Source organism: Camelina sativa, chromosome 4 (assembly GCF_000633955.1).
Source record: "Camelina sativa cultivar DH55 chromosome 4, Cs, whole genome shotgun sequence".
Taxonomy (NCBI): Eukaryota; Viridiplantae; Streptophyta; class Magnoliopsida; order Brassicales; family Brassicaceae; genus Camelina; species Camelina sativa.
The window spans coordinates 22729839-22742207 of NC_025688.1; the positions used below are offsets into that span (position 1 = coordinate 22729839).

Sequence of the window (12369 nt, forward strand, 5' to 3'; positions counted from 1 at the left end):
AATTGTAGACAGACTCTGTAGAATCAGAAGCTATTCGAATCACAACTCCTTTTCCCTACAAAATATTTACACCAACTTTGATTAGCCATTTATGCGGATTTGAATCTCTTCAATTAAAAGTTTACTGATATTAACCTCATGGCCGAAACTGCTGCAAGAAGCTATAAACTCTGGCTTCATGAAACGATTACGAGAGCTTGACTCAGAGTTTTGTCTCCTAGAACGTCCTCCATAAGAGATCTGTAGTTGTTCAGACATCATATTCTTCACATTTTCTTGGACTTGCTTTTGGATTTCCTTCACCTTTGACCTTGATTCATTGTCACACACATTTTAGCAAAGATACAGAGAGTAACGTCGACTAGAAAATGTCGTTACATTCCCATACCCGAAGAGTATGACCATTGCGATGGTGTGATAGTCTTGCATCCGTTCGGCTATGCTTTGGTTGCTCCTCTTCTCTAACAGTACCTGCAGTCAATATAACCATCACTAAAGCCAAAGCTTGGTCTAATCTCGCCTTACTGTAAAAGGGATTTACTTGTTTAAGGTAAAACATTGTCTATAAATCTAAAAGTGGGCAAGAGATTAGTAATTATTACTGTGTCAAGAAATAAAGGGTAATCATCTTCCAGGTAGACATTATTGATGCTCTTATAAAAATCGAAATCCCATTTTTCACCATTTGCGTGACGCCCGCTAGTGATCCAATCCACAAGGACAAGATTAGAGTCTGACACCAATCTAAAGATCTGTTTCTGATAGTACCGGGCAGTGGAGAAGCAAGTCACTGGATCTGGAATCACAACCAAAAGTGACTCACTCCCGATTCTCGCCTACTGTACACAACAAATCCAAAGATCAATCAAAAGAACACAAGACTTCAAAGAAAAGGGTCCTAATTCTATCTTCTTCTAACACAGCTCAAAATGATTAATAGCAAAAGAAACATTACTTCCAGTATTTGTTCAGAACACTTTGATCCTATTGCCTTGTATACCTGAATGAAATCACAAGATCCAAGTCAAGAAAAATCAACCAAGTAGGATAAAACTAGTGTTCAATTCAAAGAGACAAAAATCCCAAATTTGAGTCAACCTTAGTAGAAGACTGGGTTGTAATCACTGCAGTGCATCCATCACCAATGGTGAATTCACATGAAATCGAATCTCCCTACATAATTTGAACAAGAACTTGTTCGATTCAAGCATCCATGGACAAAGAGAGAGAGAGAGAGACAAAGAAATAGAAAAAGGAGGAAGAGGGAGAGGGAGATACAGAGACAATGCCGCCACCATAGGTGATGCTGTAAATCCAGACAACGTCAGTTCCGGCAGGAGCTGCCTGAAAGTTCAATGTTGGGAATTTTAAAAAGGAAAGATTGAATTTTTCAAACTTCTCCACAGGGAGAGTTGAGAGATATAGAGAGGGACCTTGGTAGGAAGTAAGAACTTGAGAGGATACTTAGAGAAGCTGCTCGTAGCTGTAGATCTTCCTCCTACTTTCTCCACCACCACTTTCCCTGTCGCCATCTCTGTATCTCCTCCAACACAGTCGTGAACTTTCTCGTTCTAGTTTGAGTTGAAATGTTGGATATTTATATACACATCTCATCAGTTTCTGGGTGTTGAGAAAAATATGATTTTGGGTAAAAAAGTCAAATTTTTTTAAAGTAGGAACAGCTCTCTAATCATACACAAAGTCGAACGCAATTCAAAGTTGCAACATTTTTATTTCCCACTCTTTGTGTTTTGTTTGGTGGGTTCTCTTCTACAGAATCTCTTGGATATGTTTATAAGAGCAAAACTGGAGGATTTCATCAGTCAATGGCGGAAATGTCTAACGTTGGTGAAGAGCAGAGAGACTCCATACTTTTTGCAGCAATCAATAGCGTCTTGGTCTCTTATACTGCCTCCAGGTTCTGCTATCACTCCTATTCCTTTCTCACACGCCTCTTCCACCGCATCTTTCCAAGCTGCACAATTCACACAACAAGAAATTTCCCAATTCAGATCGGCCAACAAATTTGTTGGTTGATGATGAGTCATTCATTTCAGACAGAAGAATGGAAAAAAATACCGAATGGGAAGAATGCGTCACTGGCCAAGGCAGCTCCTTTGGCTTCTTCGCCAGCTTTCTTGAAAGCTAATCTCAGACTCTCTACTCTGTTTGGCTGCCCACTTCCCATCCCCAGCATACAATTGTTCTTGATCCAGAAACCGAAGAATCAGAAACAAGTATAGAAAGAGAAACAAGAAAAAGGAATCAGAGAGAAAAAAAATTCCCAACCTTTGCTATCACAATGGCATTGCTCTTGACATGCTTAACGCAAAGCCAGGCAAATTTGGCATCCGCAAGTTCACTTTCAGTCGGAGTTTTCTCTGAGACTGACTTGAAACTGATGTCTTCTGGAGTTATATCGTCTGAGTCCTGAGCCAACCAGCCACCACCAACCTGTCTGAGGGATAGTTTGCCTTGGTCATTCTTTTTAGCCTCAAGGATCCTTAAAGTTTTCGATTTCCCTTTGAGAACTTCAAGACCTTTAGCAGTATACTTTGGAGCAACCACGATTTCATAAAACATTCTAGTTTCCCCATCTGTTGGGCTCCTGAACTCCCGGAGTTCCCTCGCAAGAACCTAGAGACAAATACAGATCACTAAACAGTTGAAAAATCTATGGACAACAGTAGTTTTGATTTTTGATTACCTCGTCAACTTCAACATTGAAAGCTACAATGCCACCAAAGGCACTAACTGGGTCAGCTTTTACAGCTAGCCGGTAAGCCTCAAGAATATCATCACGAGAGGCCACACCACAAGGATTTGTATGCTTCACGACTACACATGTAGGGTTTTCAAATTCCGACACACAGTTCCACGCAGCGTCAGCATCAAGATAGTTGTTGTATGACATTTCCTGCTCACAGAAATAAATAGAAAAGTCAAAACATAATTGACAGTATAAAACTATGACCAGCTGCTATATACTTTTACAAATATGATAGGTAAAAAGTATATTACCTTTCCATGGTGCTGTATCGCAGTTGCGATACCACCAGCGTTCACTTCAGCAAGGCTCTTATCAACATAAAATGCAGCTTTTTGATGAGGGTTTTCACCGTAACGAAGAGAACTCTTAAGTTCAAGCGGAACTGTAAAGCTGGGAGGGAACTTCTCTTCTGAGAAAAAAACAGGATTTGTAATCAATGTAAGTTGCCAATTTCCATAACTAGTGTAAGGAGGATCACATAAAAAACAACCACTTACTTCCTTCAGTCTGCTTCCACAGCCATTCTGAAACCGCAGAATCATATGCAGCAACATGCTGAAAGGCCTTCCACGCAAGTTTTCTGCGGAATTGTTGGTCGTTTTGTCCTCCTTTGAGATACTCCAAAACAGCTTGATAATCCTCTGAGTCGACAACAATGAGAACGTCTTTGTGGTTCTGTCAAACAGAATAGAATAAGTTCATTAATAATCATGAAATGAATGTAAAGAAATAAGTCTCATACGGATATACCTTAGCAGCTGCTCTAATCATAGCAGGACCACCAATGTCAATGTTCTCAATCCCATCTTCAAAGCTGATCCCACCTGGAGCAGTAACTTTGTCATAGAATGGATACAGATTGACAACCACCACATCAAATGTACCTGTCATTGAATACAAAAAAAGTAACACGTGAAGTTTAGTACGAAGAAGACATTATAGATGACACAACCTTAAAACATAGAGGGGTAAGTTAAAAGTCAAAACTCACCAATCCCATGCTCATTAAGAGCTTCCATATGATGTTCCACATCTCTTCTAGCAAGGATACCACCGTGTATGTTTGGGTGCAAAGTTTTCACACGGCCATCAAGCTTTAAGAGAAAAAACAAAAAAAGAAAGCCAAGATCAATATACTAGAGTCAACAAAACAATGGTACAATCATTGCCAAAGTCACACAATTTGACACCAGCTTTTTATGTGTATCGAAATCTTTAAAGAATTAAAATAGAAGACCAAATCTAAAGCAAGAGCAGCGAGCTAAAGAGAAAAAACAAACTCACCATTTCTGGAAAGTGAGTAAGCTTCTCCACTTTAGTCACAGAGACTCCGGCATTCTCCAAAGTAGAAGCAGTTCCTCCAGTAGAAACAATAGTGTATCTACACAAATATCATATGAAAAAAGAGAATCAATTAAACCCATAAATTGTAATTTGTATAGAAAAAGAAAAAACTGAAACTTGTATAGTTAGTTGTAAGTAAGAGAATTGTGAAGAAGAAGAAGACATACCCCAAGTCTTGGAGACCGTTGCCTAGAGAAGCCAAGTCACTCTTGTCAGATAAAGATATCAAAGCTTGCTTCTTTCCTGATTCTTATTAAAACCACAAAAACATAATCAAAATCAATCCCTGGAACTTGAAAATTGCAGCAAAAGAGGAAAAAAAAATTGCAAACCAGAGGAGCCAGAGGCGTGCGGCTGATTCGTCTGCGATGTTGTCTGAGACTCCGCCATAGCTCGAACCTCAACGAGACTCGAACGCAGCGATGTACAATAGACCTGCTCATTGAATAAATCCCACTTAAAACATTAAAAAAAAAAAAAAAACTTAAGCAGAACGTGAAAACAAAGACACAAGAGGAGAGAGAACTCACGGGTTGGGCAAAACGAAAAGGCGCGACAGTTTTTCTACGAAAATAGCCGCAGAGAATATCGCCGGAGCGAGCACTCACGGAGGCGGCGGTGGCGGTGGCGGCGGAACTGAGCATAGTAGTTTGGTTTTTGTTTCAAACAGTGTGCGTAAAGTGTTTTGAGCTCTGTTTTAGGTTTTTGCAAATTTGCGGCTAATTTTTGGAAATAAAATAAAAAAAAGGAAAAAAAATTGAAATATTATTGGCGTCAGGTGGAATTATGTATTTTATTATTTATGGTCGTGACTAGGTATGAGCATAAAAACAGTACCAGAATATCCAACTCGGAATCTGGCCCGAAAAACCAAGTTCGAGTTGGATACGAGTTTGCCTATAAAATCCTATTAGGTTCTATTTTCAAATACTTGTGGATTTGGGTTAGGGTCAGGTAATACCCGATATCCGTTTGGGTATCCATTAAACTCAAACATATAAACATATTTATAATATTTATCATTAATATAATACAATTATCCCAAAATTATGATTATAATTTTGAATATTTCATTTAGTTTTATACCTAAATATCAAAAATAATCAAAATATCTAAAATATTTTGTCACATAAGTCAAAATTTAACTAAATTTATTTAAATTTAATTAATTTTAATTGTATTTTTTCGGATACCCGATAGTTTGGGTACTAATCGGGTTTAAAATTGTAACCCAAACCGACCTGAACCCAATAGTACTTAAACCGAACCGAACCCACATATCTAAAAATACTTAATGGATTCTATATTTCTAAACCAATTTACCCGAACTTGAATGGATAATACTCGAACCCGAACGGATAACCCGAATATCCAGCCCTAGCCGTGACAGTTAGATTACACCCTGTATTATATTTCAACTCGAATATTTTTTTTGCAAAACCTTTTATTAAAATTTTTATAGTTTAAAAACCAATTAGTAAGATAAATAAAAAAAACTTTATTGGATAATCAGACTGGTAAATAAAAAATATCTACAGAGATGACATAAGCTTTTCTACGATTTTTATATAATACTAAATTTACATGTGAATAAAATAATGTACGAGAGAGTAATAGTAGTTATAGTAGTAGTAATTATATAATAATTGGTTTATAACGCATAGTTTTGATTTTTATTTCAGAGAATATAATTTTTTTTTGTGGAATGTCCAAAAAAAGAAGAAGAAGAAGAGAGATTAAGGAGGAGGAGGAAGGGACTTGTCTTCTTTCTTTCTAGTTTCTTTCTACTCATCGATCGTCAAACCTCACAGTCTCTCTCTCTCTCTCTCTCTCTCTCTCGTGCCGCCTCTCACTGTGTATGTTCTTCTTCTTGTGATTTACCCTTTCTTTTGCTCTACTTCTCTCTTCTTCTTTTGCTTACTCAGCAGCCTTCCTTTAGGTTTCTTCTGAATTTTGATCTTCTGTTGTCGAGAATTCTCTGGATCCGATGTGATTCCGCTTGAATTTTGGGTATTGATACTCAGATCTTGCTTTTTTTGTTGTTGTTTCAGTGGTTTTCTTATATGCTTGATCGGTTTTTTTTTTTTGTTCGTTTGAGGTTTGTAATTGTACGGCAGTGTGACTCCATTGATTTCGTGGACTTGTTTTTGATTTTGGTTTTAGTTCTATTGGTTGATCCGTTGATTTTCAATTTTTTTTTTTTTTTTTTGGTCAGAGATACAAATGGGTTTGCTATTAGTTTGTTGAAGCTGATCGATTTCAGATTTCAAGCTCGACTCGTGTTAGTTTATTGTAGATGTAGGTTGAGTTCACTCTTTTCAGTTGTTCATATCTGTAGCTAGTTTCATGGTTTAAAAGTATGTACAGTCAGATTTGCTAGAGTAGGGAGTTTTACTGGTTTGTAATACCCAAATTGTTCCTTTATATAGTATAGTTTGTTTCCAGTCCTAAGGTTTGCCTGTATGTGGTGTTTTTTTTTGTTCGTTCCTGATTATGTTTTTTGATGCTTTATTAAAGTTACTCTTTCTCTAAATTTCAGGCACCTAAATGAGAGTTTGAGTTTTTCATGTTAGAAGGTCTTGTTCTGCAGCCAACAACGTTTGATACTTACGAATGATGCGTATGCTAAGATTTGACTTGGGCTATGATCATGATCTGTCGCCTCCAAGCGTCTCTGAGGGAGTTGATGAACTAGATGGATAGACAACTTGACAAAGAAAACATGGATCAAGCTAAAGGTTATGAACACGTTCGGTATACTCCCCCTGACCCTAGAGATGAGGGCCTTGGGTCCATTAAACAACGGTCTCCCCACGATTCTTCAACTAATTTTGTACGACCTCCAGATTATGGTATTTCGACCCCTGCTCGGCCAGTGCTAAACTACTCAATTCAGACGGGTGAAGAATTTGCTTTTGAGTTTATGAGAGATAGGGTAGTTATGAAACCGCAGTTCATCCCAAATGTGTATGGTGACCCCAGTGGTATGCCTGTTCCTGTTAGCTTAACTGCCATGGGAATGGTTCATCCGATGTCAGAGAGTGGCTCTAAATCCACAGAAGAAAAACGTCATGCCTTTGAGCAAGAGAGGAAACCTCCTTCTAGAATTGAAGATAAGACCTATCATGAGCTGGTCCAGTCAGCCCCAGTTATCTCTTCGAGAAATGATACTGGTCAAAGGCGTCATAGTTTGATTTCTTCTAGAGCTTCTGATAGCTCTCTGAACCAGGCGAAGTTCTTGTGTAGTTTTGGTGGTAAAATTATACCCCGCCCCAGAGATCAGAAACTTAGATATGTAGGTGGCGAAACACGTATCATACGGATTAGCAAGACTATTTCTTTCCAAGAACTCATGCAGAAAATGAAAGAAATGTTCCCTGAAGCACGTACCATAAAGTATCAGCTGCCAGGCGAGGATCTCGATGCCTTGGTCTCTGTATCTTCTGATGAGGATTTACAAAACATGATGGAGGAATGTATTGTGTTTGGTAATGGAGGATCTGAGAAGCCGAGGATGTTCTTGTTTTCAAGCAATGATATAGAGGAGGCTCAGTTCGTTATAGAACATGCAGACGGTGATTCTGAGGTCCAGTATGTTGTCGCAGTCAATGGGATGGATCTAAGTTCACGAAAAAGTTCCCTTGGAATAAGTGCTCCCGGGAACAATTTGGATGAACTACTGCAAGGGAGTATTGATAGGAAGATCAATCGGGCTACCACAGAACCAGCAGTAGCTTCGGTTGCTCCTTTGCCAGGTAATGAATCTTTATCAGCGAGCCAAGCTTCTCAACTTGTAACAGGTTTGTCTACTGGAAATGAGCCATTTCCACAGCCTTATTTAGGACAGCAATTGCACTTCACCGGACTTGGTAGCCACCAAGTTTACACATCAGCTCACATGGCAAACATTGGCTATATAGATGAGAAGGGGTCTGCTCCTTTGCATGTTCAACCACAACCACATTACATCCCTTATTCTGTTAATCCTGAAACACCTCTGGGGCCTCACTATCCACAAAAACCTGAGCAAGGAGTTTCGCGTGAGGAGCAGATCTTTCATGTACAAGATCCAGAACCAGAAGCTTCATCAAAAGAGGCTAAAATGAGAAGAGATGATTCATTTCAGAAGGTAAATGATCCTGCTAATGTATCTACTGATGAGAGCAATCTTCCGTCAAAGGAGCCAAAGATGAAGAGAGAATCCTCAACCCCAAGGGTCAGTGAGTATTCTGTTTCTTCTATGCCTGATGATTCGATAGTCCCAGATCACCTCGTGAAGGAAGAAGCTCCAATCGCCATACAAACATCCAGTTCAATACCAGATCTAAGTTCTTCAGCTCTTCCAGATAAAAGTCTTAGAAAATCCCAGGACCATGTTGAGAACAATCTGTCAGCAAAGGAGCCAAAGATGAAGAAAGAACCAACCACAAGGGTCAATGAATATTCCGTTTCCTCTGTATCTACTGATGCTAAGGTCCCAGATCACGCCCTCAAGGAAGAAGCTCCTATTTCCATGAAATTATCCAATTCAACACCAGATCCAAAATCCTTTATTTATCCAGAAAAAAATATTAGAACATCCCAGGATTATGTTCCGAAAACGGGTGCTTTAGCTACAGCAAGTGAAGGCATGACAAAGAATCAGGACAATCCATTTTGTCTGCCTGGAGGACTCTCAGCATCTGGACATGGAACTTCAGATGGTAATTCATCTAATTTGAGCAATGTCGACCAGCCTGTGATTCATCCGAGAGTTTTCCATTCTGAGCGCACTCTCCGAGATCCAGCAGAAACTAACCGTTTGTCTAAATCTGATGATTCCCTTGCTTCTCAATTTGTAATGGCTCACAACAGTTCAGATGCATTCCTACCTATCAGCGAATCATCAGAAACTTCTCATGAAGCAAATATGGAGTCCCAGAATGTACATTCTACCGCACCAGTAAGATCAGCTCCTGAAAGCATCTGGACAGCCGAGGGTAGTATGGCACAGTCTGAAAAGAGAAACTTGGAGCCTAACGCCTCGGAGCATGTAAGTCAGACAAAGACTTCAGTAAAGGCTGTTCCACGAGGACACATTGAGAAGGGGGATATAGTTGTTGATATAAATGATAGGTTTCCTCGTGAATTTCTTGCTGATATTTTGAAAGCGGAAGAGTCTGTGAATTTCCCTGAATTAGGGCCATTGCATGCCGATGGGGCTGGTGTGAGTTTAAATATTCAGAATAATGACCCTAAAACTTGGTCGTACTTTCGAAATTTGGCGCAGGATGAGTTTGAGAGGAAGGATCTATCCCTTATGGATCAGGACCACCCTGGATTTCCCACTTCCCTGACTAACACCAACGGAGTTCCTATTGATTATAGCTACCCACCATTGCAGTCTGAGAAAGTTGCTTCAAGTCAGATAAATTCGCAAATCCACTTTGATGGAAATATCCAGCCGGATGTGTCTACCACTACCATAGCAGATTTGAACACAGTAGACACACATGCAGATTACAGTCAGTCACAGATCAAAGGTGCTGAAAGCATAGATACAACTTTGGTAAGCTTATCGTATTCAACCTAAATATGGAAAATCTAAGCAAGTTTCACTACTAGAAAACACCTGTCTCAACTGATAATGTATTAATTTCTATAAATTTGGATTTGGATATGCAGAATACTGGAGTTCCTCTCATTGACTTTATGGTTGCGGATAGTGGCATGAGGTCTCTGCAGGTATGCATTTTTCAGCGTATGGCTTAACATGTTTACAAGCTGTTGCGTTTGCACCTCTCTATTTAATCAGATACTATGTAATGTTTGAACAACCACCATTAGTGAAGTGAACAGCATCACAACAAAGGGCTTGGATAATTGTTCTGGTTTATTTTAAAAGATGGCTTTCGTACAACTAAGTATTACTCTTTAGCATTACAGGCCCTAAGTACCAGAAGGACTTTTATATTCTGTCAACCAAGTTATGACTTTCTAATGCAACCTTTAAGCTGTCTTTTCTGTTTATGGTATTTGCCTGCTCTTGTTTAAAGGAATTATATAGAATAGGCATCATGTAGCCCCATTGGCAGGTGAAATCATTGGAAGTTTATAAATCTTTTTTTAATCTTGCTCCTGAGTTTCTCATTGATGGAGAAAAAATGAAACGATTGTTATCCATTTTGTTTTCTGTTTCAGGTCATTAAAAATGACGACTTAGAAGAACTGAAGGAATTAGGTTCCGGTACCTTTGGAACTGTTTATCATGGAAAATGGAGGGGTACAGATGTTGCTATTAAGCGAATAAAAAGGAGCTGTTTTATTGGTCGTTCATCTGAACAAGAGAGATTGGTGAGCTTTCTTTCTTAATAAGTTGAGCGTTCTTTAGATTTTTTTAAGTACATTGATCACTGACTGGTTCTCCCAAATTTAAGTAAGTGTATGCTTTAGGGTAACTAGAATACTGCTAGAAGACACTACCACTATCTCAACCCAAAACCGAGCTTTTCATTGTCCATTTTTTTATTGCCTGAAGCGGTTTTTAGATGCTTGTTATGAGCAAGAAGTTGGCATTCCCTGTAGAATCGTATTTGATTTTTCGTTCACAAAAGTTGCATTAGTGTAATTAGTTTTCAGTTTCACCAACCACTGATTTAAATTTTCAGACCTCCGAGTTCTGGCATGAAGCTGAAATTCTTTCAAAGCTTCACCATCCAAATGTTATGGCATTTTACGGCGTAGTGAAAGATGGACCAGGAGGAACTTTAGCTACAGTGACAGAGTACATGGTCAATGGATCTCTTAGGCATGTTTTGCTCAGCAACAGGTAATTGTTTAATACAGCTTGTCGTAATCCTTGCTTCCTCAAGATAGATATAGTTTTATATCAATTCAAATTTGGCGAATACAGGCACCTTGATCGACGTAAGCGACTTATCATTGCAATGGATGCAGCTTTTGGAATGGAATATTTGCACTCAAAGAGCATAGTGCATTTCGATTTGAAGTGTGATAACTTGCTTGTCAACTTAAAAGATCCCGCCCGTCCCATATGCAAGGTGACTTTCTAGGACAGTTTGAGAATAGAATGATGCAACATTTTCATTTTTTTTTGTTGAAGTAACAAAGATATGGTGCTTTATGCAGGTCGGTGATTTTGGTCTGTCAAAGATAAAGAGAAACACTTTGGTCACTGGCGGCGTAAGGGGAACCCTCCCTTGGATGGCTCCGGAGCTACTTAGTGGCAGCAGCAGCAAAGTTTCTGAAAAGGTACGAGTCAATAACATCCTTTTGCAAGTGAATTAATTCCAATGCTCTCAATTTAATTCGTTGGTAGATGAAAAACAGAGAGAATCGGTTTTTGTATTTATTTAGTTCTCATGCCTTGTGAAAGATCAAGCAAGTAATTTTTCGCCATGGATACTTCATGTCACGCAGGTTGATGTGTTCTCTTTTGGAATTGTCTTGTGGGAAATTCTTACCGGTGAGGAACCCTACGCCAATATGCATTATGGGGCAATAATCGGTATGTTACTCTCTCTTTTCTCATTCGCTCTCAGTTTCCTTTCTTACCTGTGTACAAGTGGGTTTGTCTGTCTTGGCAATGGTTTTAAAATTTGAACCTGGCCCTGGTTTTGAATCTATGTGGGCATACTTTCTAGAGCTGAGTCGGTGGGCTAACCCGCCTTAACATTCCTATGTGCATTCTGAATATCAAGCTTAACTGTTTCGGTAGTCTGAATCTCATGCTCATTTGTTACTTGTGTGAATAAAAATCGTAGGAGGCATAGTGAACAATACATTGAGACCAACTGTGCCAAACTATTGTGACCCGGAGTGGAGAATGCTAATGGAGCAGTGTTGGGCTCCTGACCCATTCGTTCGACCTGCCTTCCCGGAAATAGCCAGACGTCTCCGCACCATGTCCTCCTCTGCGGTCCACACGAAACCACACGCCGTCAACCACCAAATTCACAAGTAATCTGTCAATTTATCATTGCTGGTACTTAATTCGTAAAAAAAAAATGGTTTGTGTATAAAAATATCCTTTGCTGCTTCTTTCGGATTTGAGTGCTGCTACAGTTTCAAGGTGAGAAACGATTGTGTTGATTTGTACAAGAAACCCTAAAAGCACATATTGTATAGCCATTTTTATTATTATTGAGTGTAAGTAAATTGGTTTTGGTACAAAGGCTTTGGACTTGGACTCTTTTTCTGTACTTGGAGTTTTTTTCTTTCAATAATAAAAAGATCAATTTTATATGTATATGATT

The 12369-nt window shown here is 39.0% G+C and overlaps 3 protein-coding genes across 6 annotated transcripts in view; 1 reads left to right on the forward strand and 2 right to left on the reverse strand.

The window, feature by feature from the left end:
- The window catches only part of LOC104781904 (urease accessory protein D-like), a 2813-nt gene extending 1206 nt beyond the window's left edge, over positions 1-1607 (reverse strand). The window contains exons 1-7 of the mRNA XM_010506700.2: positions 1434-1607; positions 1279-1344; positions 1099-1173; positions 956-1000; positions 603-836; positions 389-471; positions 136-310 (exon numbers count right to left, since the gene is read on the reverse strand). Coding sequence (XP_010505002.1) covers positions 136-310; positions 389-471; positions 603-836; positions 956-1000; positions 1099-1173; positions 1279-1344; positions 1434-1532 — 777 coding nt within the window. The 5' untranslated portion in view covers positions 1533-1607. The remainder of the gene's footprint in view (positions 1-135; positions 311-388; positions 472-602; positions 837-955; positions 1001-1098; positions 1174-1278; positions 1345-1433) is intronic.
- On the reverse strand, positions 1650-4839 carry LOC104781903 (bifunctional purine biosynthesis protein PurH). 2 transcript variants are annotated; one of them, XM_010506697.2, is made up of 12 exons: positions 4645-4839; positions 4447-4549; positions 4282-4363; positions 4055-4151; positions 3762-3864; positions 3521-3654; positions 3268-3445; positions 3022-3179; positions 2708-2917; positions 2290-2637; positions 2080-2206; positions 1650-1975 (listed from the first exon to the last, which is right to left on the reverse strand). In XM_010506697.2, exons 1-12 carry the CDS (start codon positions 4756-4758, stop codon positions 1824-1826), a joined length of 1806 nt encoding a protein of 601 aa, XP_010504999.1. In that variant the 5' UTR covers positions 4759-4839; the 3' UTR covers positions 1650-1823. The 2 variants fall into 2 exon arrangements, with proteins under 2 accessions (XP_010504999.1, XP_010505000.1); XM_010506698.2 differs by having other exon boundaries at positions 1670-1975; positions 4282-4357.
- On the forward strand, positions 5820-12307 carry LOC104781905 (dual specificity protein kinase splB). 3 transcript variants are annotated; one of them, XM_010506702.1, is made up of 10 exons: positions 5820-5970; positions 6054-6124; positions 6654-9662; positions 9779-9838; positions 10295-10447; positions 10762-10922; positions 11007-11154; positions 11243-11365; positions 11534-11621; positions 11878-12307. In XM_010506702.1, the coding sequence occupies exons 3-10, from the start codon at positions 6810-6812 to the stop codon at positions 12075-12077; spliced, it is 3786 nt and encodes a 1261-aa protein (XP_010505004.1). In that variant the 5' UTR covers positions 5820-5970; positions 6054-6124; positions 6654-6809; the 3' UTR covers positions 12078-12307. The 3 variants fall into 3 exon arrangements, with proteins under 3 accessions (XP_010505004.1, XP_010505003.1, XP_010505005.1); XM_010506701.1 differs by having other exon boundaries at positions 5820-6124; XM_010506703.1 differs by lacking the exon at positions 6054-6124.